The following is a 26,761-nucleotide window of genomic DNA, read 5'->3' on the forward strand; positions in this document are numbered from 1 at the left end:
TGCATGGCCACGCAGTAATGGGTGAACAGGGAGTACAGGAGAGGGCTGAGAACGCACCCTTGTGGGGCCCCAGTGTTAAGAATCAGTGGGGTGGAGATGTTGTTTCCTACCCTCACCACCTGGGGGCGTCCCGTCAGGAAGTCCAGTACCCAGTTGCACAGGGCGGGATCGAGACCCAGAGTCTCAAGCTTAATGACGAGTTTGGAGGGTGCTAAGGTGGTAAATGCTGAGCTGTAATTGATTAACAGCATTCTTACATAGGTATTCCTCTTGTCCAGATAGGTTAGTTGACATCGGTAAAGTTTTAAATGTCATATTTGCTTATTCACGAAGCAAAGACATTTAGGGAACAGGGATCAAATGCAACAACAACATGCCTGTGCAAAATGTCCAACTGACATCGGTTTGACCGGTTGTGAGAAAATAGAAAGCTGTGAAAATGACCCAACCTATAAATGACCTTGACTAACCTGTACCCCACACATTGACTTGGCACCGGTTCCTCCCGTATATAGACTCTTTATTGTGTAACTTTTGAAGTATTTAAAAAAAACTTTATTTAGTAAATATTTACTTAACTCTATTTCTTGAGCTGCATTGTTGGTTAAAGGGCTTGTAAGTAAGCATTTCACACATGTGACAAATACTATTTGATTTGAACATGCTTCTGTTAAGATGTCAGTGTGGATTGTGTGTGTTTCTCTCCTTCTCAGGAGACCCGCATCCATGTGTCCGAGAGAGGGCCTCTGCACCATACCCAGAGTATATCCATCAGTACACACACCCGAGGTGACGAAGCGGTCACACACACTCTGGTCACACACACACCCCAGGACACACAGCGCTGGATGGAGGCCTTCTGGCAGCACTTCTATGACATGAGTGAGTCATACTGATACATTTAGTAACATTTGATTGGATTTGATTAAGTTTGATTAAATTCTACTTGGTTATTTATTTGATTTAATTGAAATACTTATCGATTTGCTGTATACTAGTGGACACAATCCCTGGTCCTGCATACTCACAGGCTGTGCAGGTTTTTGTTTTGACCCATTACACGCTACTAGCCCACCCTTCTTTAATCCGACAGGGACAGATAGAAGTGACATTTCCAGTTAAATGATGATCATTACTGTTGAATTGTAATGTTAGGTTTTATCATTCTTGTCTTCATAAGGAGGTCTACACATATACATACACAGTTGAAGTCATAAGTTTACATACACTTAGGTTAGAGTCATTAAAACTAGTTTTTCAACCACTACACAAATTTATTGTTAACAAACTATAGTTTTAGCAAGTCGGTTAGGACATCTACTTTGTGCCTGACACAAGTAATTTTTCCAACAATTGTTTACAGACCGATTATTTAACTAATAATTCACTCAATCACAATTCCAGTGGGTCAGATGTTTACATACACTAAGTTGACTGTGCCTTTAAACAGCTTGGAAAATTCCAGAAAATTATGTCATGGCTTTAGAAGCTACTGATAGGCTAATTGACATAATTTTAGTCAATTGGAGGTGTACATGTGGATTTATTTCAAGGCCTACCTTCAAACTCAGTGACTTTGCTTGACATCATGGGAAAATCAAAAGACCTCAGAAAAAATATTGTAGACCTCCACAAGTCTGGTTCATCCTTGGGAGCAATTTCCAAATGCCTGAAGGTACCACATTCATCTGTACAAACAATAGTATGCAAGTATAAACACCATGGGACCATGCAGCCGTCACACTGCTCAGGAAGGAGATGTGTTCTGTTTCCTAGAGGTGAACGTACTTTGGTGCCGAAAAGTGCAAATCAATCACAGAACAACGGCAAAGGACCTTGTGAAGATGCTGGAGGAAACAGGTACAAAAGTATCTATATCCACAGTAAAACGAGTCCTATATCCACATAACCACATAACCATCACCAAGGAAGAAACCACTGCTCCAAAACCGCCATAAAAATAGCCAGACTACGGTTTGCAACTGCACATGGGGATAAAGATCGTACTTTTTGGAGAAATGTCCTCTGGTCTGATGAAACAAAAATCGAACTGTTTGGCCATAATGACCATCGTTATGTTTGCAGGAAAAAGGGGGAGGCTTGCAAGCCAAATAACACCATCCCAACCATGAAGCACAGGGGTGGCAGCATCATGTTGTGTGGGTGCTTTGCTGCAGGAGGGACTGGTGCACTTCACAAAATAGATGGCATCATGAGGGAGGAAAATGATGTGGATATATTAAAGCAATATCTCAAGACATCAGTCAGGAAGTTAAAGCTTGGTCGCAAATGGGTCTTCCAAATGGACAATGACCCCAAGCGTACTTCCAAAGTTGTGGCAAAATGGCTTAAGGACAACAAGGTTAAGGTTTTGGAGTGGCCATCACAAAGCCCTGACCTCAATCCTATAGAAAATGTGTGGGCAGAACTGAAAAATTGTGTGCGAGCATGGAGGCCTACAAACCTGACTCAGTTACACCAGATCTGTCAGGAGGTATGGGCCAAAATCCACCCAACTTATTGTGGAAGGCTACCCGAAACGTTTGACCGAAATTAAACAATTTACAAGCAATGCTACCAAATACTAATTGAGTGTATGGAAACTTCTGACCCACTGGGAATGTGATGAAAGAAATAATACCTTAAATAAATAATTCTCTCTACTGTTATTCTGACATTTCACATTCTAAACATAAAGTGGTGATCCTAACTGACCTAAGATAGGGAATTTTTACTAGGATTAAATGTCAGGAATTGTGGAAAAACTAAGTTTAAATGTATTTGGCTGAGGTGTATGTAATCTTCCGACTTCAACTGTATATACACTACTGTTCAAAAGTTGTTCAAAAGTTTGGGGTCATTTAGAAATGCCCTTGTTATTGAAAGAACATTTTTTTTTTGACCATTTGAAATTATGTCAAATTCATCAGAAATACAGTGTAGACAGGTACTGGCGTGGGAATCTGTGGGAGGCCATTATTCCTCATGGAGAATAACATTCAATGATTTGCTTATCAATCAAGCCATTGGAACCAATTAGGATCAATTTGAAAATCCATCTAGCAACGCTTTGATTGGCAGCTCTAATTTGTTACTCATGTCACCACAGTTATGCACCAGTTGCAGGGAGAGACTGATCCGTTTAAGCCGACAGTGAAACTAAGCTCATGTCTGGCTCTACCCAATTCCTTTGTCTCTATAATACCTGCTTTATCTTGTCAGTCTGTGAGGAGACGGAGATGAGACCTGTTTTGCTTTAATCTCCTGCTACACACACACACACACACACACACACACATCTCCTGCTGTGCCGAACCCACCACTGGTGTGCGTGACCAAGAGTGTTATTTTCATGTCATCTGACCATAGCACTGGTTTGAATCCAAGTGGCCACGCACACCAGTGGTAGGTTTGGCGAAAGAAGCATGTACATACAGAAGTGAACCCTGTACCTACTGTAAAATATGGTGGTGGATCTTTGATGTTATTAGGCTATTTTGCTTGCACACGGCACCAGTACCAGGACATTTTTTGCCAACAACCTGGTTGCCTCTGCCAGGAGGCTGAAACTTGGCCACAAGTAGATCTTCCAGCAAAACAATAAACCTAAGCAGACATCAAAATCCACAAAGAAATGATTACTTGACCCCAAAATCAACATTGCAATGACCATCTCAGGCTCCGGACTTGAACCCCATTTAAAACCTGTGGTTTGAATTGAAGAGGGCCGTCCAAAAGCGCAGACAAAGGGTATTAAGAATCTGTAAGGATTTTGTATGGAGGAAGGATCTAAGATCACTCCGAATGTGTTTCCCAATCTCATTAAACATTTTAGAAAAAGTCTCCGTGCCATTACCCTTGCAACGGGAGGGTGGAAAACAGGGGTGGCAATATTCTTTTTAACCTTCATTCATTTTCTTGAAAATATACGAATTGCTAAGCAATCTCTTTCTCCGAGCAATCATTTTATTATATCATATATTTTTAACAATCAATTGAGCATAACATGTCAGTTTTTACTGTACACCGAGCGATTCATTCCCAATGATTTCCCTCAACATCAAGCAACCAAATTATCTCAGGATCCCACTCCTTGTAGTACACACAATCCAGTTACTCACTCACATAATTAACACGATATACAATCCCAGACACTGCACCAAGCGTTTCATTTCTTTCACTTCCTCCGATTCTAGAAGAATGTCTGTGTGGACGACACTGGGAGAATAGAAAACCTGTCGTTGTGATTTGTCCCTTTTGTGTGAACTGTGTGTGTGTGTATTTGTAACGATTGAGAAATGCTATTGTTGAGCCTCAGTCAAATTTATAAAGATGAGTCACCAAACACAACACACACACACTGTTCTGCTGAGAGGGTGAGGTTGGGTAATTAACCTAAATTCCATGTCTATCCTACACACAATTTTCTAAAATTGTGGCCAGATGGCCTGTAGCCGTCTGCAGGTTGATGTTTATTGTCACGAGTCTGCCCTGGAGGCAGAACTGAGCGGTGTCAGCTGCAAAGTCAAAATGGTCTATATCTAAAAATGAAATATGAAAACAAAAATGTAGCTTTTGGGTTAAGCATGAAGGTTAGCAGTGGAGTTAGGTTTAAATTCAGATTTGATTACTTTGGGTCTGTGCCAGCTAGTAACCACTCTGCAGTGCTGCCTCCAGGGCAAGACTCATGACAATAAATGCCAACATGCTAGCCATGTCTGTAAGTCATAGTATACAGTACACACCTATGCCTAGTAAACACACCTTTAGGTATTTTATCAGAGAATACAGTATTAGGGCCCATCGATCAAATATGGGCCCTAATACTGTAATACTGTTGTTTATTGTGCAGTAAGATTGTGGAAAATCCAATCCAATTTTATTTGTCACATAGTCTACACCCGTTTACGAAGTAACGGTGAAATGCTTACGGGCACATCCCAAAAATGCAGAGACATAAAAAAAGAGGCAGTATAATTGAAAAATAATAACTAGCAAAAAATACACAATGAGTAATGATAACGTGGCTATATACAAGGGGTGCTAGTACCGAGTGGATGTGCAGAGCTACAAGGTAATTGAGGTTGACATTGTATGTACATACTGTAGGCTGTGATAAAGTGACTAGGCAACAGGATAGATAATTAACAGTAGCAGCAGCAGCGTATGTGATGAGTCAAAAGAGGTTATTTATTTAACTAACTATTTAACTAACTATTTAGCAGTCTTAGGGCTTTGGGATACAAGCTGTTGAGGGTCCTGTTGGTTCCAGACCTGTTGCATCGGTCTTTGACAATTTTTAGGGCCTTCCTCTGACACTGCCTAGTATGATGTACAGGGCCGTACGAACTACCCTCTGTAGCGTCTTGCGGTCGGGTGGCAAGCAGTTGCCATACCAAGCGGGGATGCAGCAAGTCAAGATGCTCTAAATGGTGCAGCTATAGAACCTTTTGAGTATCTGAGGCCCCATGCCAAATCTTTTCAGACTCCTTAGGGGGTAGAGGCGTTGTCATGCCTTCTTCACGACTGTGTTGGTATGTGTGAACCCTAACAATTCCTTAGTGATTTGGACACCTAGGAACTTAAAACTCTCGACCTGCTCCACTGCAGCCCTGTCGATGTGTGTGGGTGCGTGCTCTGCCCTCCGTTCCTGTAGTGCACGATCAGCGCCTTTGTCTTGCTGATGTTGATGGAAATGTTGTTCTCCTGGCACACTGCCAGGTCACTGACCTCCCTATAGGCTGTTTCATTGTTGTCTGTGATCTGTCGTCTGTCTTTGACCAACATACCATCAAGCACAAGTTTTCTTTTAGATGGTTGCTTATGGGCTTCACATATTTTGGCATAATGGTGGATAGTAACCTGAAGAACCTCTATCTATTTAGTCAGCCACCAATTGTGCAAGTTCTCCCACTTAAAAAGATGAGAGGCCTGTAATTTTCATCATAGTTACACAAAATGAGGGAAAAAAATCCAGAAAATCACATTGTAGGATTTTTAATGAATTTATTTGCAAATTATGGTGGCCCATTCCTCCATGCAGATCTCCTCTAGAGCAGTGATGTTTTGGGGCTGTTGCTGGGCAACACGGACTTTCAACTCCCCCCAAAGATTTTCTATGGGGTTGAGATCTGGAGACTGGCTAGGCCACTCCAGGACCTTGAAATGCTTCTTACGAAGCCACTCCTTCGTTGCCCAGGCGGTGTGTTTGGGATCATTGTCATGCTGAAAGACTCAGCCACGTTTCATATTCAATGCCCTTACTGATGGAAGGACGTTTTCACTCCAAATCTCACAATACATGGCCCCATTCATTCTTTCCTTTACACGGATCAGTCGTCCTGGTCCCTTTGCAGAAAAACAGCCCCAAAGCATGATGTTTCCACCCCCATGCTTCACAGTAGGTATGGTGTTCTTTGGATGCAACTCAGCATTCTTTTTCCTCCAAACACGGCGAGTTGAGTTTTTACCACAAAGTTATATTTTGGTTTCATCTGACCATATGACATTCTCCCAATCTTCTTCTGGATCATCCAAATGCTCTCTAGCAAACTTCAGAGGGGCCTGGACATGTACTGACTTAAGCAGGGGGACACGTCTGGCACTGTAGGATTTGAGTCCCTGGCAGCGTAGTGTGTTACTGATGGTAGGCTTTGTTACTCTGGTCCCAGCTCTCTGCAGGTCATTCACTAGGTCCCCCCGTGTGGTTCTGAGATTTTTGGTCACCGTTCTTGTGATCATTTTGACCCCACGGGGTGAGATCTTGCGTGGAGCCCCAGATCGAGGGAGATTATCAGTGGTCTTGTATGTCTTCCATTTCCTAATAATTGCTCCCATAGTTGATTTCTTCAAACCAAGCTGCTTACCTATTGCAGATTCAGTCTTCCCAGCCTGGTGCAGGTCTACAATTTTGTTTCTGGTGTCCTTTGACAGCTCTTTGGTCTTGGCCATAGTGGAGTTTGGAGTGTGACTGTTTGAGGTTGTGGACAGGTGTCTTTTATACTGATAACAAGTTCAAACAGGTACCATTCATACAGGTAACGAGTGGAGGACAGAGGAGCCTCAAGAAGTTACAGGTCTGCGAGAGCCAGAAATCTTGCTTGTTTGTAGGTGACCAAATACTTATTTTTCCACCATAATTTGCAAATACATTTATTAAAAATCCTACAATGTGATTTTCTGGATTTTATTTTCTCATTTTGTCTGTCATAGTTGAAGTGTACCTATGATGAAAATTACAGGCCTCATCTTTTTAAGTGGGAGAACTTGCACAATTGGTTGCTGACTAAATACTTTTTTTGCCCCACTGTATATAATGTTTAACACGTAATGTATAATATGTAGCTTACGGCAGGTTATTATTATTTTTTATTTTACTCTTTATTATGACTTATTGTATGTTTGTATATATAATCATTTTATTTTTATGCTCGTCTGCTACTGTCACTTTGTCCTATTGCTGTATAAAATAAAAAATATATAAATAAAAAATAAAAAAAGATATATGGGCCACATGATCCGATTTATAGACTATTGATGATCAAACAAAAAAGCTTGCGCTCTGTTCCGTTCCTCAGGCTACACACGCTGTTCTCATCAGGTGATCATATTTTCACACATCAGACTATTCTCAATTTAAGCTGGTCTTTACTAAATATGTACAGTAAAATGTTTTTCGATTTAGGTAGATAAAGTGCATTCTTAAAGTATTCAGACCCCTTCCTGTTTTCCACATTTTGTTACATTACAGCCTTATTCTAAAATGTATTACATACTTTTTTGCCCTCATCAATCTACAAACTATACCCCATAATGACAAAAAAACAGATACCTTATTTATATAAGCATTCAGACCCTTTGCTATGAGACTCGAAATTGAGCTCCTGTACATCCTGTTTCCATTGATCATCCTTGATGTTTCTACAACTTGATTGGAGCCCACCTATTGTACATGCAATTGATTGGACATGATTTGGAAAGGCACACATCTGTCTATATAAGGTCCCACAACTGACAGTGCACGTCAGAGCAAAAACTCAAAGTCATTAGGTCGAAGGAATTGTCTGTAGAGTTCCGAGATAGGACTGTGTCATGGCACAGATCTGGGGAAGAGTACCAAAATATTTCTGCAGCATTAAAGATCCCCAAGGACACAGTAGCCTCCATCATTCTTAAATGGAAGAAGTTTGGAACCACCAACTCTTCCTAGAGCTGGCCGCACAGCCAAACTGAGCAATTGGGGGAGAAGGGCCTTGGTAAGGGAGGTGACCAAGAACCCGATGGTTACTCTGACAGAGCTCCGGAGTTCCTCTGTGGAGATGGGAGGACCTTCCAGAAGGACAACCATCTCTGAAGCACTCCACAAATCTGGCCTTTGTGGTAGAGTGGCCAGACGGAAACCACTCCTCAGTAAAATGCACATGACAGCCTTCTTGAAGTTTTCCAAAAGGCACCTAAAGAACTCAGACCATGAGAAACAAGATTGACTGTCTGGTCTGATATAACCAAGATTGAACTATTTGGCCTGAATGCTAAGTGTCACGTCTGGAGAAAACCTGGCACCATCCCTACAGTGAAGCGTGGTGGTGGCAGCAGCATGCTGTGGGGATGTTTTTCAGCAGCAGGGACTGGGAGACTAGTCCGGATCGAGGGAAAGATGAACGGAGCAAAGTACAGAGAGATACTTGATGAAAACATGCTCCAGAGCGCTCAGGACCTCGGACTGGGATGAAGGTTCACGACAACAACCCTATGCAGCGATGCTCCCCATCCAACCAGACAGAGCTTGAGAGGATCTGCAGACGAGAATGGGAGAAATTCCCCAAGTATAGGTGTGCCAAGCTTGAAGCGTCATACCCAAGAAGACTCAAGTCAGTTATTGGAGTAAATGGAGTCATTAAAACTTGTTTTTCAACCACTCCACAAATTTCTTGTTAATAAACTATAGTTATGGGAAGTCGGTTAGGACATCTACTTTGTGCATGACAAGTAATTTTTCCAACAATTGTTTATAGACAAATTATTTAACTTATAATTCACTGTATCACAATTCCAGTTGGTCAGAAGTTTACTACATACACTAAGTTACGCTAATTTCCGATTTATACGAAATTGTTTGACTACAGAGGTAGCAAAACTGTACTTCAAATCTATGATACTCCCCCACTTAACATACTGCTTGACTAGTTGGGCCCAAGCTTGCTGTACAACATTAAAACCTATTCAGTCTGTCTACAAACAGGCTCTCAAAGTGCTTGATAGGAAGCCCAATAGCCATCATCATTGTCACATCCTTAGAAAGCATGAGCTCTTGAGTTGGGAAAATCTTGTGCAATATAATGGCCTGGCTCCCCCTCCACTCAATATTTTTGTTAAACAGAAAACCCAGACATATGGCAGCAGATCCACAAGGTCTGCCATGAGAGGTGACTGTATAGTTCCCCTAAGGAAAAGCACCTTTAGTAAATCTGCATTCTCTGTGAGAGCTTCCCATGTCTGGAATACACTGCCATCAGACACACATAACTGCACCACATATCACACTTTCACAAAATGCTTGAAGACATGGCTAAAGGTCAATCAGATTTGTGAACATGGTCCCTAGCTGGGTGTTGCCGCTTTCCATGTTGTCTGTTGTCTGTAGCTTGTGAGGTGTGGAAACACTGTTGCTTTTATGAATTTTGTCTTGCTGCTTTTTGTTTTATGTTGCTCTGTCTGTATGCTACGTCTTGCTTGTCCTATGTTGCTCTGTCTGTATGCTATGTCTTGCTTGTCCTATGTTGCTATGTCTTGTTTGTTCTATGTTGCTATTGTCTATATTGTAATTGTTTTTAATAACCTGCCCAGGGACTGCGGTTGAAAATTAGCCGGCTGGCTAAAACCGGCACTTTTACTGAAACGTTGATTAATGTGCACTGTCCCTGTAAAAATAAAAAATAAACTCAAACTCAAGTTGACTGTGCCTTTAGTCAGTTTGGAAAAGTCCAGAAAATAATGACATGGCTTTAGAAGCTTCTGGTAGTCTAACTGTGGATGTATTTCAAGGCTTACCTTCAAACGCAGTGCCTCTTTGCTTGAAATCATGGGAAAATCAAAAGAAATCAGCCAAGACCTCAGAAAAAATATTGTAGACCTCCACAAGTCTGGCTCATCCTTGGGAGCAATTTCCAGACGCCTGAAGGTACCACGTTCATCTGTACAAACAATAGTACGCAAGTATAAACACCATGGGACCACGCAGCCGTCATACCACTCAGGAAGGAGAGGCGTTCTGTCTCCTAGAGATTAATGTACTTTGGTGCGAAAGTTTAAATCAATCCCAGAACAACTTCAAAGGACCTTGTGAAGATGCTGGAGGAAACAGGTACAAAAGTATCAATATCCACATTAAAATGAATCCTATATCGACATAACCTGAAAGGCCGCTCCGCAAGGAAGAAGCCACAGCTCCAAACCGCCATAAAAAAGCCAGACTACGGTTTGCAACTGCACAAGGGGACAAAGATTGTACTTTTTGGAGAAATGTCCTCTGGTCTGATGAAACAAAAATAGAACTGTTTGGCCATAATGACCATCGATATGTTTGAGGGAAAAAGGGGGAGGCTTGAAAACCCCCAAAGAACACCATCCCAACTGTGAAGCACAGGGATGGCAGCATCATGTTGTGGGGGTGCTTTGTTGCAGTAGGGACTGGTGCACTTCACAAAATAGATGGCATGGTGAGGAGGGGAAATGATGTGTATATATTGAAACAACATCTCAAGACATCAGTCAGGAAGTTAAAGATTGGTTGCAAATGGGTCTTCCAAATGGACTATGACCCCAAGCATACTTCCTAAGTTGTGGCAAAATGGCTTAAGGACAACAAAGTCAAGGTATTGCCGTGTGGAAGGGAATTTGCAACACAAACAAACATGGAGAGTGAACGTGACACAGAGCACGGAGACACAGAGCACAGAGACACAGAGCTCGTACCTAAAAGAGGGGCTACTTCGGTAACATGGACGTGGTTCGGATATGAAAAGTTTGACGCGGACCAGAAAATCGTCCTCTGCAAAATATGACGGGCTCAAACACCAATAACCTCTTTTACCACCTACGCAAGAATCATGTGAAACAGTAAGTAGAGAGTCTACGGATGAGACCCAAAAAAGTACAGTCGAGTGCTCAAAAAAGACTCAGACGTTGCAAGAGGCTTTTGCCCGCGGCACACTATATGGCAAAGAATCACAAAGATGGAAGAGATAACAACTGCCGTTACAACATCTGCAAAGACATGGCCCCAATTTACACGGTGGAGAAACGGGGGTTTCGTGAGTTGGTGCTAACACTTGACCCTAGGTACCATATGCAAATTAATATGTGACACGTATTAATGCCAAAATAACATGCAAAACAGGCAAGCCCCCAAAAATAAATATTTATTTATTTTCGGCCTATATTTAGTTTGTTTGCAACTAAAGTTGAAGTGTTTTCTATTTACCTTTTTAGATTTCATACGTTATTTTATATTTTGTTACATGCTTATTTTTAAATTTATACAGAGGTTCAATATAAAAGGAGAAATAATCAAATATGAGTAAGTACCTTTTTATTTGTTGAGTTTAATTCAAAATGTAAACTATTTATTCATTGAATTTACAGAAAATGTGCTGTATCGTGATATGTATTTTTATCGGGATATGAAATGACCTAAATCGGGATATGAGATATTGGCCATATCGCCCAGCCCTGTGCGGCAGGTAGCCTAGTGGTTAGAGCGTTGGACTAGTAACCGAAAGGTTACAAGATCATATTCCCAATCTGACAAGATAAAAATCTGTCATTCTGCCCCTGAACAAGGCAGTTAACCCACCGTTCCTGACTTGCCTAGTTAAATAAAGGTAAAATAAAAAATAAACATGCTGCTTATAGCGAGTGCCCAACACTGGCCGCACATTCTGTAAGATTGATTGCTAATTCAAGCAATTTAAAAGTAAGTATTACAGCCTACATTTCTATGCCAGAGGAACTGTTCAATATTTTGTTTATCAATCGACGATTGTGATCTATCTCCTGCCTTGGTATAGGCTGTGAAATTAAATAGGAAATTATGTTGTGCTTCTATCACACAGCAACACCATGCTGTAGCCTTGTATTGTTGTCAAATATTTAAAATAGTCTACCGGTCTATTTAATTTTGAACATGCTTGAATAAGGGATGGATGAATGATAATATTTGTTGTCGGCCTAGGTTATAGTAGCATAAATACTTAAATATAGTCATGTTCTACACGCCCAGTTATGCGATCTCTTACAAACAGCGAATGTATCTTTTTTTAACATGCTGAGAGAGGCCTGACTTCTGGAATACAGGGCAATGCATGCACAAGGCCATGCCGATGCATATTAATTAGAAAAACCTGGCTGGAGAATGTGGCTTGATTTGGCATTATACTGAAATTAAATAATCTTGCCATACTACTCACTTTTTTCTACCTTCTTGGACAAAGGGATGGATTGTGTGGGGTAAAGAACAAGTAAAGAACACGCAAATTAACTATATTTAAATTGACGTGGGTTAGGGTTACATTTCACCAAGAAGCTGAACATAATAATAGTAACATTTCAATAAATCTATTTTTACAAAGACATGTCGACTTTTCACTCTACAGGTCAGTGGAAACAGTGTTGTAATGACCTGATGAAGATCGAGGTACCCTCTCCCAGGAAATCCCATTTGGTCACAGCGAAGCAGGGGTCGCTTTACCACGAAATAGGTAACTATTCAATAACACACACCACCATCACATAGGTCTATACGCTCACCTACACTTACACAGTTTGAATGATTCTAATATTAGTTTGCAGACCTGCTAGAATTCTCTCTAAATTATTAGACAAATTGGATGCTTTCGCAACTGTCGGGAAATAAGATTGCTCTCAAAGGATTATATTGTTGTCATCAATACTGTAAGTAGTCCTTCTGCAACAGCGCAGCAGTGCGACCTCTTAGTAAATAGATATTTTGCGACTCATCTAAACTAACTTTCCCCACACACTCTAAATAAGTGAAAATAGCATTGATCACCATTACCACAAATTTCGGGCTTTAAGATAAAGGGATAGAATAATCATAAAAACAGATGAAAGTCTCCATATCTCCTCTGTCTACCCTTTAAGGAAGATGGACTGAACAAAACCTGCTCTGACACACACACACACACACAGACAGCATACATAGAAGCACAATGGTGGCATTATCACCAACACCTGTTATGTATACCACAATGACTCAGATGGATCAAGGCACTATTCAGGAATTTGAGAGCGAGACGGAAATAGAGATAAGAAAAAAACGAGGAGAGGAACCAGATGTGAAAGATGATGGGTAGAGAAGAATGCAGGAAAGAGGAGTTATTGCAAGGAAATGGTCGAGGGGGAAAATGGATCAGAATTTCTTTGTTCCTTACGCATGCCTGCGTCGAACCAGAAGAAAGTGATAATAAGTTTGGGGCTATTTTACTTCTTCTCTCCTTTCTTTCACAATAATCCATCTATCCCTTTTTTTATACAACTCTACTATACCTCATCACACACTCCCACTCTACTCATCATCCCCTTCTTCCTTCCTCTCCTCCTTTTCCCCAGTCACTCCATCTTCCCCAGGTGAGAGTGTGGTAATCCAGGATAACTCTGTGTCTGCTGAAGTGTGGGCCTGATCTCCTCTTACTGTAACCACAGGTAGAGTACCACCAACTGTAACAGCCCCCCCCCCCCCCCCCCCCCCCCCCCCCCCCACACACACACACACACACACACAGACAGAGGAAACCGGCACTTCAACTTCACAACATGAGTCACAGTGGTAGTGTAAATGATGTCCCCGGAACAATACACCATTTTCACCTGCCATGCCAACCAGTCTTGGCATGGCAACCACAGACATACTAGAATCAAACCACAAAGGACTAATGGGGTGATTATAGTTGGGACTTGTGCCCATGTGGAATATGTAAGGTAAGGGAACCTGCCAAAGCCAGGCCTCATTAGAACACTCCATTGACACTCAAATCATATTGATATGATCATAAATGTTTCTTCAACTGTCTGATCTGTCAGCCTAGCAGATTGACACTAATCTCTAGAATATTACTACCGCTTTGTGAGACAGCTACTGCACTGGGTAGGTTCATAGTTCAGTTGGAGTTCTACTGTAGGCTTGTGTTCTGACCTGCTAGTCCTGGAGAGCTTTTATTTCAGCCCAGCGGTAATACCCCTGATTCAGCTAATCAAAGTATTGGTGATCAGCTGAATCAGTTAGTGTAGAATATTGACCTGTAAACTGGCGTACACTTTTGACCCGCATTGAAACAGGTCAGGTCAGTAGCAGCTGTGGTTTCCTACATTCATCTGACAGGAGCCTTAACAAATAGCTCTACGGTCAACAAACCCCTGACACACTGTCCCTGGGAGACTGTACAACATCAAATGTCAACTGTTCTGTTGGCAGAGTGTTTGACTGACTCAGTCATGGTAAACACTAATTAAGCCAGGGTATAATCCAAGTCAATGTGCCAAACTCTCAAAATATCTCACTGATGAATAGCTGATGGATGTTTATAGAGAAAAGCCAGGGTTGGGTCAAAATGTTTACCAAGTAAAGGTCGACCGATTAATCGGAATGGCCGATTTAATTAGGGCCGATTTCAAGTTTTCATAACAATAGGAAATCAGTATTTTTGGACACCGATTTGGCAGATAATTTTTTTTAAATTTACACCTTTATTTAATCTTTATTTAACTAGGCAAGTCAGTTAAGAACACATTCTTATTTTCAATGACGGCCTAGGAACGGTGGGTTAACTTCCTCGTTCAGGGGCAGATTTTCACCTTGTCAGCTAGAGGGATTCAATCTTGCAACCTTACAGTTAACTAGTCCAACGCTCAAACCACCTGCCTCTCATTGCACTGCCTGTTATGCGAATGCAGTAAGCCAAGGTAAGTTGCTAGCTAGCATTAAACGTATCTTATAAAAATCAATCAATCAATCATAATCACTAGTTATAACTACACATGGTTGATGATATTACTAGTTTATCTAGCGTGTCCTGCGTTGCATATAATCGATGCGGTGCGTATCGTTGCTCCAATGTGTACCTAACCATGAACATCAATGCCTTTCTTAAAATCAATACACAGAAGTATATATTTTTAAACCTACTTATTTAGCTAAAAGAAATCCAGATTAGCAGGCAATATTAACCAGGTGAAATTGTGTCACTTCTCTTGCGTTCATTGCATAGTGTATATGCAACAGTTTGGGCCGCATAATTTGCCAGAATTTTACGTAATTATGACATAACATTGAAGGTTGTGTAATGTAACAGGAATATTTAGACTAATGGATGCCACCCCTTAGATAAAATACGGAACGGTTACGTATTTCACTGAAATAATAAATGTATTGTTTCCGGATTCGACCATATTAATGACCTAAGGCTTGTATTTATGTGTGTTATGTTAGAATTAAGTCTAGGATTTGATAGAGCAGTCTGACTGAGCGGTGGTAGGCAGCAGCAGGCTCGTAAGCATTCATTCAAACAGCACTTTCGTGCGTTTTGCCAACAGCTCTTTGCTGTACGTCAAGCATTGCGCTGTTTATGACTTCAAGCCTATCAACTCCTGAGATTAGGCTCGTGTAACCGATGTGAAATGGCTAGCTAGTTAGCGGGGTGTGCGCTAATAGCGTTTCAAACGTCACTCATTCTGAGACTTGGAGTAGTTATTCCCCTTACTCTGCATGGGTAAAACGCTGCTTCGAGGGTGGCTGTTGTCGTTGTGTTCCTGTTTCGAGCCCAGGGAGGAGCGAGGAGAGGGACGGAAGCTATACTGTTACACTGGCAATACTAAAGTGCCTATAAGAACATCCAATAGTCAAAGGTTAATGAAATACAAATGGTATAGAGAGAAATAGTCCTATAATTTCTACAATAACTACAACCTAAAACTTCTTACCTGGGAATATTGAAGACTCATGTTAAAAGGAACCACCAGCTTTCATATTTTCACATGTTCTGAGCAAGGAACTTAAACTTTAGCTTTCTTACATGGCACATATTGCACTTTTACTTTCTTCTCCCACACTTTGTTTTTGCAGTATTTAAACCAAATTGAACATGTTTCATTATTTATTTGAGGCTTAATTGATTTTATTGATGTATTATATTAAGTTAAAATAAGTGTTCATTCAGTATTGTTGTAATTGTCATTATTACAAATACATTTAAAAAAATCTGCCGATTTTAATCGGTATCGGCTTTTTTAGGTCCTCCAATAATCTGTATCGGCGTTGAAAAATCATAATCGGTCAACCTCTATTACCAAGTCTTAATTATGTCATAGTTCATAGCGTCTGTTGCATTGGTGTGTTGTACAGGAGTTGATGTAGTGCATACGAGTGGCTGTGTGTAGGCTGTGCGTTCTTTATATTGCATCATGGAGTTCAATAGTGTCAAATGGTGCCTTTATTGTTATGATGGATTAAAGTTAACATATACAAATATTGGATTCAATACACTTCTTAATTCCTTAATCTTGATCGAATCACATTAACTATAGTTCTGAGCTTTGTTTTACTTGTCTGTCATCTAATTATTTATGTACTACCTTGTCCCACACATTACCCCTGAGATGTGCCATCTACTCTGCCTATCTGGCAGATTGCTTGGCATGTTGGCTGTTTCTCAACATCAGTAATCACTGTAACTGGGAGAGTCAAAAGAATGCTGCTGGTCTGAAATCTTACACAAGTACTCCACTGTGTGTGGTAGCAGTTGTGTTGCGCAACGTTCCCATGAAGCCGTTTGGCGAGGTATGCGTTGGGCAGAGTGGGGAGTTGGGCGAGGGCGTGCTTGTGGGTGTATGGAGTGTTTTTGGAGTTGGGGGATTTTTGAGATTGTGATATTCTCAGCTGGATTTAGAGCTCTCAACATGAAGAAATACTAAATAATTTTGTGGAATTGAAACACCACCACTTTCTGAAGTTGAATTTTTAACGAGTCAGCAGACATTCAAATTATCTTTCTGCATCACTCAGAGGAGGTTATATGAAATGGGAGCTAAATTTGTACCATCACGAAATATGATAATATTTATGTAACAGTTATAAGACAGGTGACATCTAATAGAAAGCTGTTTATCATTTGATTGTTACTATATTTAGAAATAATTTTTGTTGCACAATCCAAGTGTAGAATGCTCTTTGAGACTTACCCAGAAAGACTCACAGCTGTAATCGCTGCCAAAGTTGCTTCTACAAAGTATTGACCTAGGGGTGTGAATACTTATGGAAATGAGATATTTCTGTATTTAATTTTTATTACATTTGGGTGAGAAAAAAAATCTATTTGATCCATTTTGAATTCAGGCCTCTAACACAACGAAATGTGGAACACGTCAAGGGGTAGGTATAGTTTCTGAAGGGACTGTATGTTTAATAAAATATATATATGTTTTCATAATATTTGTACTATGTATTTGAGCTTGTGTCCTCAAATGTGAAGTACACCTCAGCAATGTATAACTATTTTTACCAGAAAGGGGAGTTCCAAAACTGTATAGAACTATGCAGCTTTACTAGTCTACTTAGGCAAAAATCTCAATTTTGAAGTAACGTTCAAGAGTTTAACGTCAGACAGAGATGTTTAGCCTTCTGTTTGTGTTATTCTTTCTTACATGTAATTGAATATTGGCGTGCAGCCACCCTCAGAGCTGCACCTGCTATTGTGATAAAGCATGAACCTGTACTCTCCACAGGGCTGGCGTTATGGGTGGGACTTGGGGGTACTGGCCCGTCCTACCGTACCTCCTGCCTGTCCAAATAAAATATTTTAATATTGATAATTTATTTGTCCGAGATGCGCACCGGCAGAAAGACGCATCAATCTCTGATAAAGCATCTGAGCGAACAAAACAGTGCCCATGTATCTGATTCTGTCTGGCCCAAAAAAGTATGGCAATGTGCACACACAGGCGGACCCGTGAAAATAAATTGTCACCCCTATCGATGTCAAATGCCCGTGCAACTGATTTGTTCTGGCACCAGCCCTGACTCTCTGTGAAGACCCTTCACAGGTCCCCCTTGGCACGTGAAGCTAGATGAATCAGTTGGCCAGCCAATAGTTCTTCTCGATGGTATAACTATACTGTTACACATTAAATGGAGTAGAATAATAGGATTTTGATCTTTTTGTTGGTATAACGGATGTCTTTCTCTTTGTCTCTCTCTCTATCTATATATATTAATTCGGTATAGTTGAAGGACCCTCCATGATTGCCAGGTTGTCCAGGTCAAGGGGACCAACATCAGGAAACTGCATCATCCAAGACAGGATCCACCTCTTACCAAACTCCAGCACCCCCCCACCACCCAATTGTACTCCTGCTCTTGGGAGTGACGTGCAGTGACACCCACCTCTCCCATGACACAGTGTCTCTGTACTGTACCTATCCCTGTCCTGTAATTGCACGAAACAGCCACAAGAGCTAGCCATTCCCCTCCAGGAACACATACAGGAACGCCACAAATTGGGGGCTTCAATCACACACTTTTGCTAATTGTAGCATTCCACACTCTTGAGTTATTCTGGTAATGCAGCCTTGAACTTTTCTAGTCCAGGCTCAATGTTTTATAGGACATTTGGCTCTTCTCTTTACTTGTCCATGTCCAAACCCAATTGGCTTTTAACTGCAGTTAATTGATTTTAAAGTTTAAAAATATGTTGGTATGATTTTGGTACTTAGTCGTACTTTTATTCTTTAGCCTTCTCTCTTCCTATTTAAATGAGACCGTTTTGTTTCGGACACAAAAATTCAGGACAAGATAATCAATATGATTGCAATGCGGAGCATGTAACTCAAACTTGAGGATGGCAATAAAAACCTAAAAACCTTTATTTGTATGTCTTCCGGTCATGATTGTTGTCATGAACTGTCATCTCCTTCAGTGGCATGTCAACGCTGTCATTGATGGCTACCCAAATTGTTGTCAATATTCACTGTTCTGCAGTTCATGCATAAACTAATTAAGGACCAGTGCAGTCATAACGTGACTTTCACAGAGAGTGTGCAAAGCTGTCATCAAAGCAAAGGGTGACTACTTTGAAGAATCTCAAATATAAAATATATTTAGAAATGCTTTACACTTTTTTTGGGTTACAACATGATTCCATATGTGTTATTTCATGGTTTTGATGTCTTCACTCTTATTCTACAATGTAGAAAATAATAAAAAAAAATAAAGAAATACCCTGGAATGAGTAGGTGTGTCCAAACTTGACTGGTACTGTAATTCATAACTATGAGGTTGGAATCATACTGTGGAATTGTGAAAATGATAATGCCCTTTTAGGGTAAGAGCTGTCTGAAAAGACAGACATTTCAACCTGTTTTGGTGCGATGGAGTTTTGGCCTGCATGGTAACTTTAATAGACCAATAAGAAAGAGTTCCAAACCTCTCTGCCAATAACGGCAAATATTACATTTTCTCCTACTCACTCAGAACACTCCCAGACGGTCCTGCCAAAATTCTTGCCGGAGAAAATAAATGTGTTTATTTTTGACCATTTGAATTGAAAACAATCACTAATGTATTTCATTATTACCTGGAAATGATTTGATACTGAGGATAAAAAAGCTGCATTGGATCTTAAAAGTATTTACTGTGTTTGACCTAGGGATACTCTTTGCTATATACAGTGCAATCGGAAAGTATTCAGACCCCTTCACTTTTTCCGTACAGCTCAGAGACATGATTGTGTCGAGGCACAGATCTGGGGGGTGGTACCAAAAAATGTCTGCCGCATGGAAGGTCCCCAAGAACACATTGCCTTGTATCATTCTTAATTGTAAGAAGTTTGGAGCCACCAAGAGACTTCCTAGAGCTGGCCGCCCGGCCAAATTGAGCAATCGGGGGAAAAGGGTCTTGGTCAAGGAGGTGACCAAGAACCCGATGGTCACTCTGACAGAGCCTTCCAGGTGGGGGAGCCTTCCAGAAGGACAACCATCTCTGCAGTGCTCCACCAATCAGGCCTTTATAGTAGTGTGGCCAGATAGAAGCCACTCCTCAGTAAAAGGCACGAGGCAGCCTGCTTGGAGTTTGCCAAAAGGCACCTAAAGGACTCTGAACATGAGAAACATGATTGAACTCTTCGGCCTGAATGCCAAGTGTCACGTCTGGAGGAAACCAGGCACCACCTGGCCAATACCATCACTACGGTGAAACATGGTAATGGCAGCATTATGTTGTGGGGATGTTTTTCAGGATCGAGGGAAAGATGAATGGAGCAAAGTACACAGATCCTTGATGAAAACCTGCTCAGGACCTCAGACTGGGACTAAGATTCACTTTCCAACAGGACAAGGACCCTAAGCACACAGCCAATACAATGCAAGAGTGGCTTTGGGACAAGTCTCTGAATGTCCTTGAGTGGTCCGGCCAGAGCCCGAACTTGAACCCAATCGAACATCTCTGGGGAGACACTCCCAATGTAACCTGACAGCTTGAGAGGATCTGCAGAGAAGAATGGGAGAAACTCCCCAAAAACAGGTGTGCCAAGCTTGTAATGTCATACCCAAGAAGAATTAAGGCTGTAATTGCGGCCAAAGGTGCTTCAACAAAGTACTTAGTAAAGGGTCTGAATATATGCAAACATTTCTAAAAACCTGTTTTTGCTTTGTCATTATGGGGTATTATTGTGTGTCGATGTATTATTTTTTTTGTCCATTTTAGAAGAAGGCTATAACATAACAAAATGTGGAACAATTGAAAGGGTCTGAGTACTTTCCCAAACCTGTTGTTAGTGGTATCGTAGTGGATACCAAATTAGCGCTGGAGCATTATATTTTGTTTTTTTTAAACAAATACATTTTGAGATTTGCTTTACATATTTGAACTTTGTGTTGGAATTAAACAATCAAGGCCTTTAAACACTGGTTGGACAATATATCAAAATCCCTTTTATCGAGTCTTACAGAGTTGACATATTTCCAGTTAAGTGCATTTTAATATAAAGCTTTTTTTTTTAATTAACTTGTTGCTCCTTTACATGATGTGGTAGCTGATACTTTGGTCAATAAAAATATCAAATAAAATGCAAATATTTCACATTTTGTTAATAAATGAAATGTGGTTTTTGTCCCGGCTTTCAAGAATGTCTATAGTCTAACATTGCGTGTATGTCAGTTGTTTGTGTTCATATGATTGGCATAAGTGTTCTAGGAGGCAGGTTAACCAGTCATTCCTGCTAAAACTGTAAAGTCCTGAGGGGGGGGGGGGGGGGGGGGGGGGATTATTTAAAATACTCTTTGAATAGTTAAGGTTTCAGATGTTTTCTTAAGCTGGGCGGGGACTCTACTGTCCTAGCTTCAGGGGGAAGCTCGTTCCACCATTGGGGTGCTAGGGTAGCGAAGAGCTTGGACTGCGCTGAGCAGGTGCCAAGAAACCAGAGGTGACAGAACAGAGTGCTCGGCTTGGGGTGTATTGTGTGAGCAAAGCCAGAAGGTAGGGAGGGGCAGTTCCTCTTGCTGCTCTGTAGGCAAGTACCATGGTCTTGCAGTGACTGCGAGCTTCGACTGGAAGCCAGTGGAGTGGGCGGAGGAGCTGGGTGACATGGGCTGGAATTTTCACAATGTTTGGTATCTGAAACTGGTGTACCTTAATATGACCGCATGGTTAATATGGATAGACATGGGATTGACTATAAACCGGTCTGTCTTCTTGCAGTCAGAGGACTGTGTGTAGATCTGTGATGCTGTTTGGTGGTTTTGCTCAGTAAGACTTACTGGCAATGATGATGTTATGTGCCTAGACCTTACTTCCAGTAATAAGGCTACTCACTTGTTTGTGTGTGCATGCACAACTACACATGTACAGTTGAAGTCAGAACTTTACATACACTTAGGTTGGAGTCATTAAAACTAATTTTTCAACCACCTCACAAATTTCTTGTTAACAAGTTTTTGCAAGTTGTTTAGGACATCTACTTTGCATGACACAAGTCATTTTTCCAACAATTGTTTACATACAGATTATTTCACTTACAATTCACTGGGTAATAAATTGCAATGTCTGTACTGTGAGACGCCTAAGACAGCGCTACAGGGAGACAGGACGGACAGCTGATCGACCTTGCAGTGGCAGACCGAGTGTAACAACACCTGCACAGGATCAGGATGGCAACAACTACCCGATTCACACCAGGAATGCACAATCCCTCCATCAGTGCTCAGACTGTCCGCAATAGGCTGAGAGAGGATGGACTGAGGGCTTGTAGGCCTGTTGTAAGGCAGGTCCTCATCAGACATCACCGGCAACAACGTTGCCTATGGGCACAAACCCACCATCGCTGGACCAGACAGGACTGGTAAAAAGTGCTCATCACAGACGAGTCACGGTTTTGTCTCACCAGGGGTGATGGTCGGATTCATGTTTATCGTCGAATGAATGAGCGTTACACCGAGGCCTGTACTCTGGAGCTTGATCGATTTGGAGGTGGCGAATCCGTCATGGTCTGGGGCAGTGTGTCACAGCATCATCGGACTGAGCATGTTGTCATTGCAGGCAATCTCAACACTGTGCATTACAGGGAAGACGACATCCTCCCTCATGTGTTACCCTTCCTGCAGGCTCATCCTGACATGACTCTCCAGCATGACAATACCACCAGCCATATTGCTCGTTCTGTGCGTGATTTCCTGCAAGAGGAATGTCAGTGTTCTGCCATGGCCAGCGAAGAGCCCGGATCTCAATCCCATTGAGCACATCTGGGACCTGTTGGATCGGAACATGAGGGCTAGGGCCATTCCCCCCAGATATGTCCGGGAATGTGCAGGTGCCTTGGTGGAAGAGTGGGGTAACATCTCACAGCAAGAACTGGCAAATCTGGTGCAGTCCATGAGGAGGAGATGCACTGCAGTACTTAATGCAGCTGGTGGCCACACCAGATACGGACTACTTTTGATGATGATGACTCCTTTGTTCAGGGACACATTATTCAATTTCTGTTAGTCACATGTCTGTGGAACTTGTTCAGTTTATGTCTCAGTTGTTGAGTCTTATGTTCATAGAAGTATTTACACATGTTAAGTTGTAATGTTGTTTTTTTGTACCCCTTTTTCTCCCCAATTTCATGATATCCAATTGGTTGTTCTTGTCCCATCGCTGCAACTCCCATACAGACTAGAGAGAGGCGACGGTCGAGAGCTATGCATCCTCCGAAACACGACCCTGCCAAGCCGCACCAATATGTCAGAGGAAACACTGTACAACTGGCGTCACGAGTTAGCGTGCATGCGCCCGGCCTGCCACAAGGATTCGCTAGAGAGCAATGTGACAAGGACATCCCGGCCAGCCAAACCCTCCCATAAACCGGACGACACTCAGTCAATTGTGCGCCCGTCTCAGGAGGCAGGATTTATGACCACAGATGTCAAATCTGTGATCATGGGCAAATTTATATAGAATGATAGGTATACTTACACCTACATTCGGATAGGATTAGTTTTACTGGGGGAAGTCAGGTAATGTAATTATGTGCACAAGCACAAAACACCACATCTGTCATTTTAGTCCCATCCGCCATTTCAGTCATTATTAATATGTGTCACATATCAGTTTGCAAACCATGTTAAAAAAAAAGAAGAAGAGTAATTGAGTTAATAAAGCCGCATTTTTGCTTGCTGCCGTATAGTTACATTAGAAGTGCCCATCCAAGAAGGTTTAAGGTCATTGGCCACAGATAAAAGGACGTCAAATCATGTTATATCTACAGTAGCTTTGATTGGACTGATCATGTCAACATCATACTTTCAAAAGCTTAGCTAGCAGTCATCATCATGAATCAAGTCGACAATCTTTTTAGTCATTGTCATATGAAAATAAACCAGGAAGAGACGTCTAGAAATGGATGACTAGAAAAAGCTGAAACCAAGTATATTCATACAGCTGCGAACACGAGGTATGATTACACAAGCACATATATTTATAACATTCTAATAGGGTGGTCAACTCCTTACACATTTACATAGCCAATACTGTACATATCTTGCTAGGCAGGAACGTAATCGGTTTCTCTCACTGGTGTAGTCATAGCCCTGCCTGATACACGTATGTGTGAGATAGGACTGTAGTGGGAGAGTAGTTGTGGTGGGCCCCTCTGGCCCCCCTACCAAAGGTTTCCAGAGGTTTCTTCTCACTTCTTCTGTTGACTTGACCTCGAGACGCATTACTCGCTGGCTTATCAGAGACTAGCTATCGCCCTTCGCATCCCTCTTTTTAGGAAAATGGAACAGAAATCTGTACATGTAATCAATAACTTATTGTATGGTAACACAAATAAGAATATTTCAAGCTAGAATCCAACAGTGGGAATGAATTGAACATTGCCAAATGCATCATAAAACAAATATTTAATGCAAACCTTCAATGCAAATACATTGGAAAGCAGCATACAACGGAGCTAAACTTTCGGAAATGACAAGTTCACTTAATCATTCGTAGCCTAAAAATGCATATCAGGTGCAAGTGCGCTGTTAACTCACATCTGATGGATGGGGGGTAATTCTGGACTTCTTCTTCTGCGGATCGCGAAAATCGAATGATTATGATCCCACTTCCTCAATTCAAATATTATGGCGACACTATACCAAAGATGGTTTAGAAACTTGGGAATCAAGCTCGAGTTATCAGTGTAGCCCGTTATTGTTTCAGTATGATATGTTGGATAAAGGATTAAAGACAGACACCAATGTCAGGTTCAATAGCCTTGTTTGTGCATTGTACAAATCCCTTCAACTGGAGTCCCGGGGAACAGTCCGGCTAGTCGAATGCCTATCAACTAGACTCCGTAACATCATCCTTTTCAATAGAAAGTGCAAACATAAAGGCATAACATTAAGTTCTTAACAGTCAGGTCATGACAATAGAAAAAGCATGACATTTTCTTTTTACTTCAGTTGTCATCTTCCTTTTTAATTGAATTTAATTATTTAAGAAAATATATATATTTTAATTAAATGAGGGCAAGTTAACAGTCCCTTGCTTACAGAGTAAGCCTGTCCGGTGGCTTGCACAGCCGACCCACCCGTGAGTAAGTATTGGCTCTGACAGGAGGAGGATTAGGGGCACGAGCTGAAGATCTTGGTGGGGTAGAAGCCTCACCTTCAGTTGGCCCATGTCTCAATTCTGCGCCCCTTACCCTTAGGCCTGGACTGTGATCCAGCTCATCTAGGTGAGTGTATGGCGTGTTCTGGTTTGTCTGCTCTGCTACACGCAGATCCACCCGATTGCGACGATAGAGGGAGCCACCAACATCCACCAGGTAAGAACGTGGTGCAACTCTCTGCAGGCATGTGCCCAGCCTCCAAAGTCCTGTGTGGTCTCCCGGCAGCGGTTTCATCCTTATCGTTTCACCTCCAGCTCTGGTAGGTCTCGAGCAGTCCGGTCATAGAAGCACTTAGCGAGCTGCTTTCTGTGACGCAGTTTGTCCATAACGCCAACCATGACGCAGGGCTCAAGTAGCTTGTTAGCTACGGGGATGGTAGTCTTCAGACGTCTGGACAGAAGGCGTTGTGCTGGGCTGCTGTCCATGTTTTCGGTGGGTGTGTTCCTCCACTGTAAGATCGCTTTCCATGGGTCGTTGTTGTCACGCAGGTTTTTTGCAATCTTGACAGCTGATTCTGCCTTGTCATTTGCTTTTGGGTGTCTTGGAGAGGAGGTCACGTGGTCAAACTCCCATTCTGAGGCGAAACGCTTGAACTGTGCAGTGAATTGTGGGCCATTGTCCGTGATTACCTTGTCAGGCTGACCTTGCCTTGCAAACTGCGCCTTGCAGTGCTTTATGACCGTCTCTGCAGACAAGTCAGGGAGCAGTTCAATTTCCCAAAAGTCAGAGTAGTGATCAACGATGAGAAGATAGTCCTTTTTGTCTGTGGCTGAATAAGTCCATGCTGACGATTTGCCAGACCCTTGTGGGCAGTTCATGTGACATCATGGTTTCCTTTTGCTGTTCATGAGCGTACTCGTTGCATGTGGTACAGTTGCTGACAAAGTCTTTAATTTCTGCTTGCATGTTTGGCCAGTATAATGTTTCACGAGCCTGGCGGTAGCATGTGTCACCTACAACGTGACTGGAGTGTATGCGGGTAAGCATCTCTGGACGTAGTGATTTGGGAATAATGACCTTCTGACCTCTGAACAAGACGCCATTTTGCACGCTGATCTCATCTCGAAAGGTCCAGTATTCTCTCACTGTGAAAGTTGTCTCCTCTTTCAGGTATTGCCAACCTGCGAGAGCCATGGACTTCAGTGACTGTAGGTGTTCGTCCTTGTCAGTGTGTTGCCTTATCTGGGCTAGGCGGTGATCTGTGACGTTTAAGTAGTCTGCCTGATTGATCTGTTGAACATCTTGTTGTTCCTGCTGTAGCGAACAGATGGCCTGCCGCTGATAGACAGTGCCTCTGCCTGTACATTGTGTTGTTGCCCTGCTCAGTGTGTCGCTGATGTACATCTCTGGTCCTGGCTTGTAAATGACCTTCAGGCTGTAGTTTTGCAGAGTCAGGAGCATGCTTTGAAGCCTATTGGGCGCGTTGAGGAGAGGTTTACTGAATATGGCAATGAGTGGTCAGTTTCAGCGGTGACCAGCTCTCGCCCATATAAGTAGTGATGGAATCGCTGGCAGGAGAAGACGATGCTGAGGCACTCTTTCTCAATTTGTGCATAGCT

At 41.9% G+C, this 26,761-nt stretch overlaps 1 protein-coding gene across 3 annotated transcripts in view; it reads left to right on the top strand.

Moving 5' to 3' along the window:
• LOC110509706 (rhotekin) overlaps nucleotides 1–19,299 on the top strand; it is a 38,224-nt gene extending 18,925 nt beyond the window's left edge. For all 3 annotated transcript variants that reach the window (XR_016493350.1, XM_090227044.1, XM_090227045.1), the window contains 4 exons: nucleotides 714–882; nucleotides 12,654–12,758; nucleotides 13,630–13,722; nucleotides 18,296–19,299. Coding sequence is in view for 2 of the 3 variants with exons in the window: in XM_090227044.1 (XP_090083170.1) it covers nucleotides 714–882; nucleotides 12,654–12,758; nucleotides 13,630–13,700 (345 nt within the window). In the remaining variant the exon portion in view is untranslated. The remainder of the gene's footprint in view (nucleotides 1–713; nucleotides 883–12,653; nucleotides 12,759–13,629; nucleotides 13,723–18,295) is intronic.
• The last annotated feature ends 7,462 nt before the right edge of the window (nucleotides 19,300–26,761 follow it).

This window comes from Oncorhynchus mykiss, chromosome 29, assembly GCF_057628025.1.
Source record: "Oncorhynchus mykiss isolate SJ-2025 chromosome 29, ASM5762802v1, whole genome shotgun sequence".
In the NCBI taxonomy this organism is placed as follows: Eukaryota; Metazoa; Chordata; class Actinopteri; order Salmoniformes; family Salmonidae; genus Oncorhynchus; species Oncorhynchus mykiss.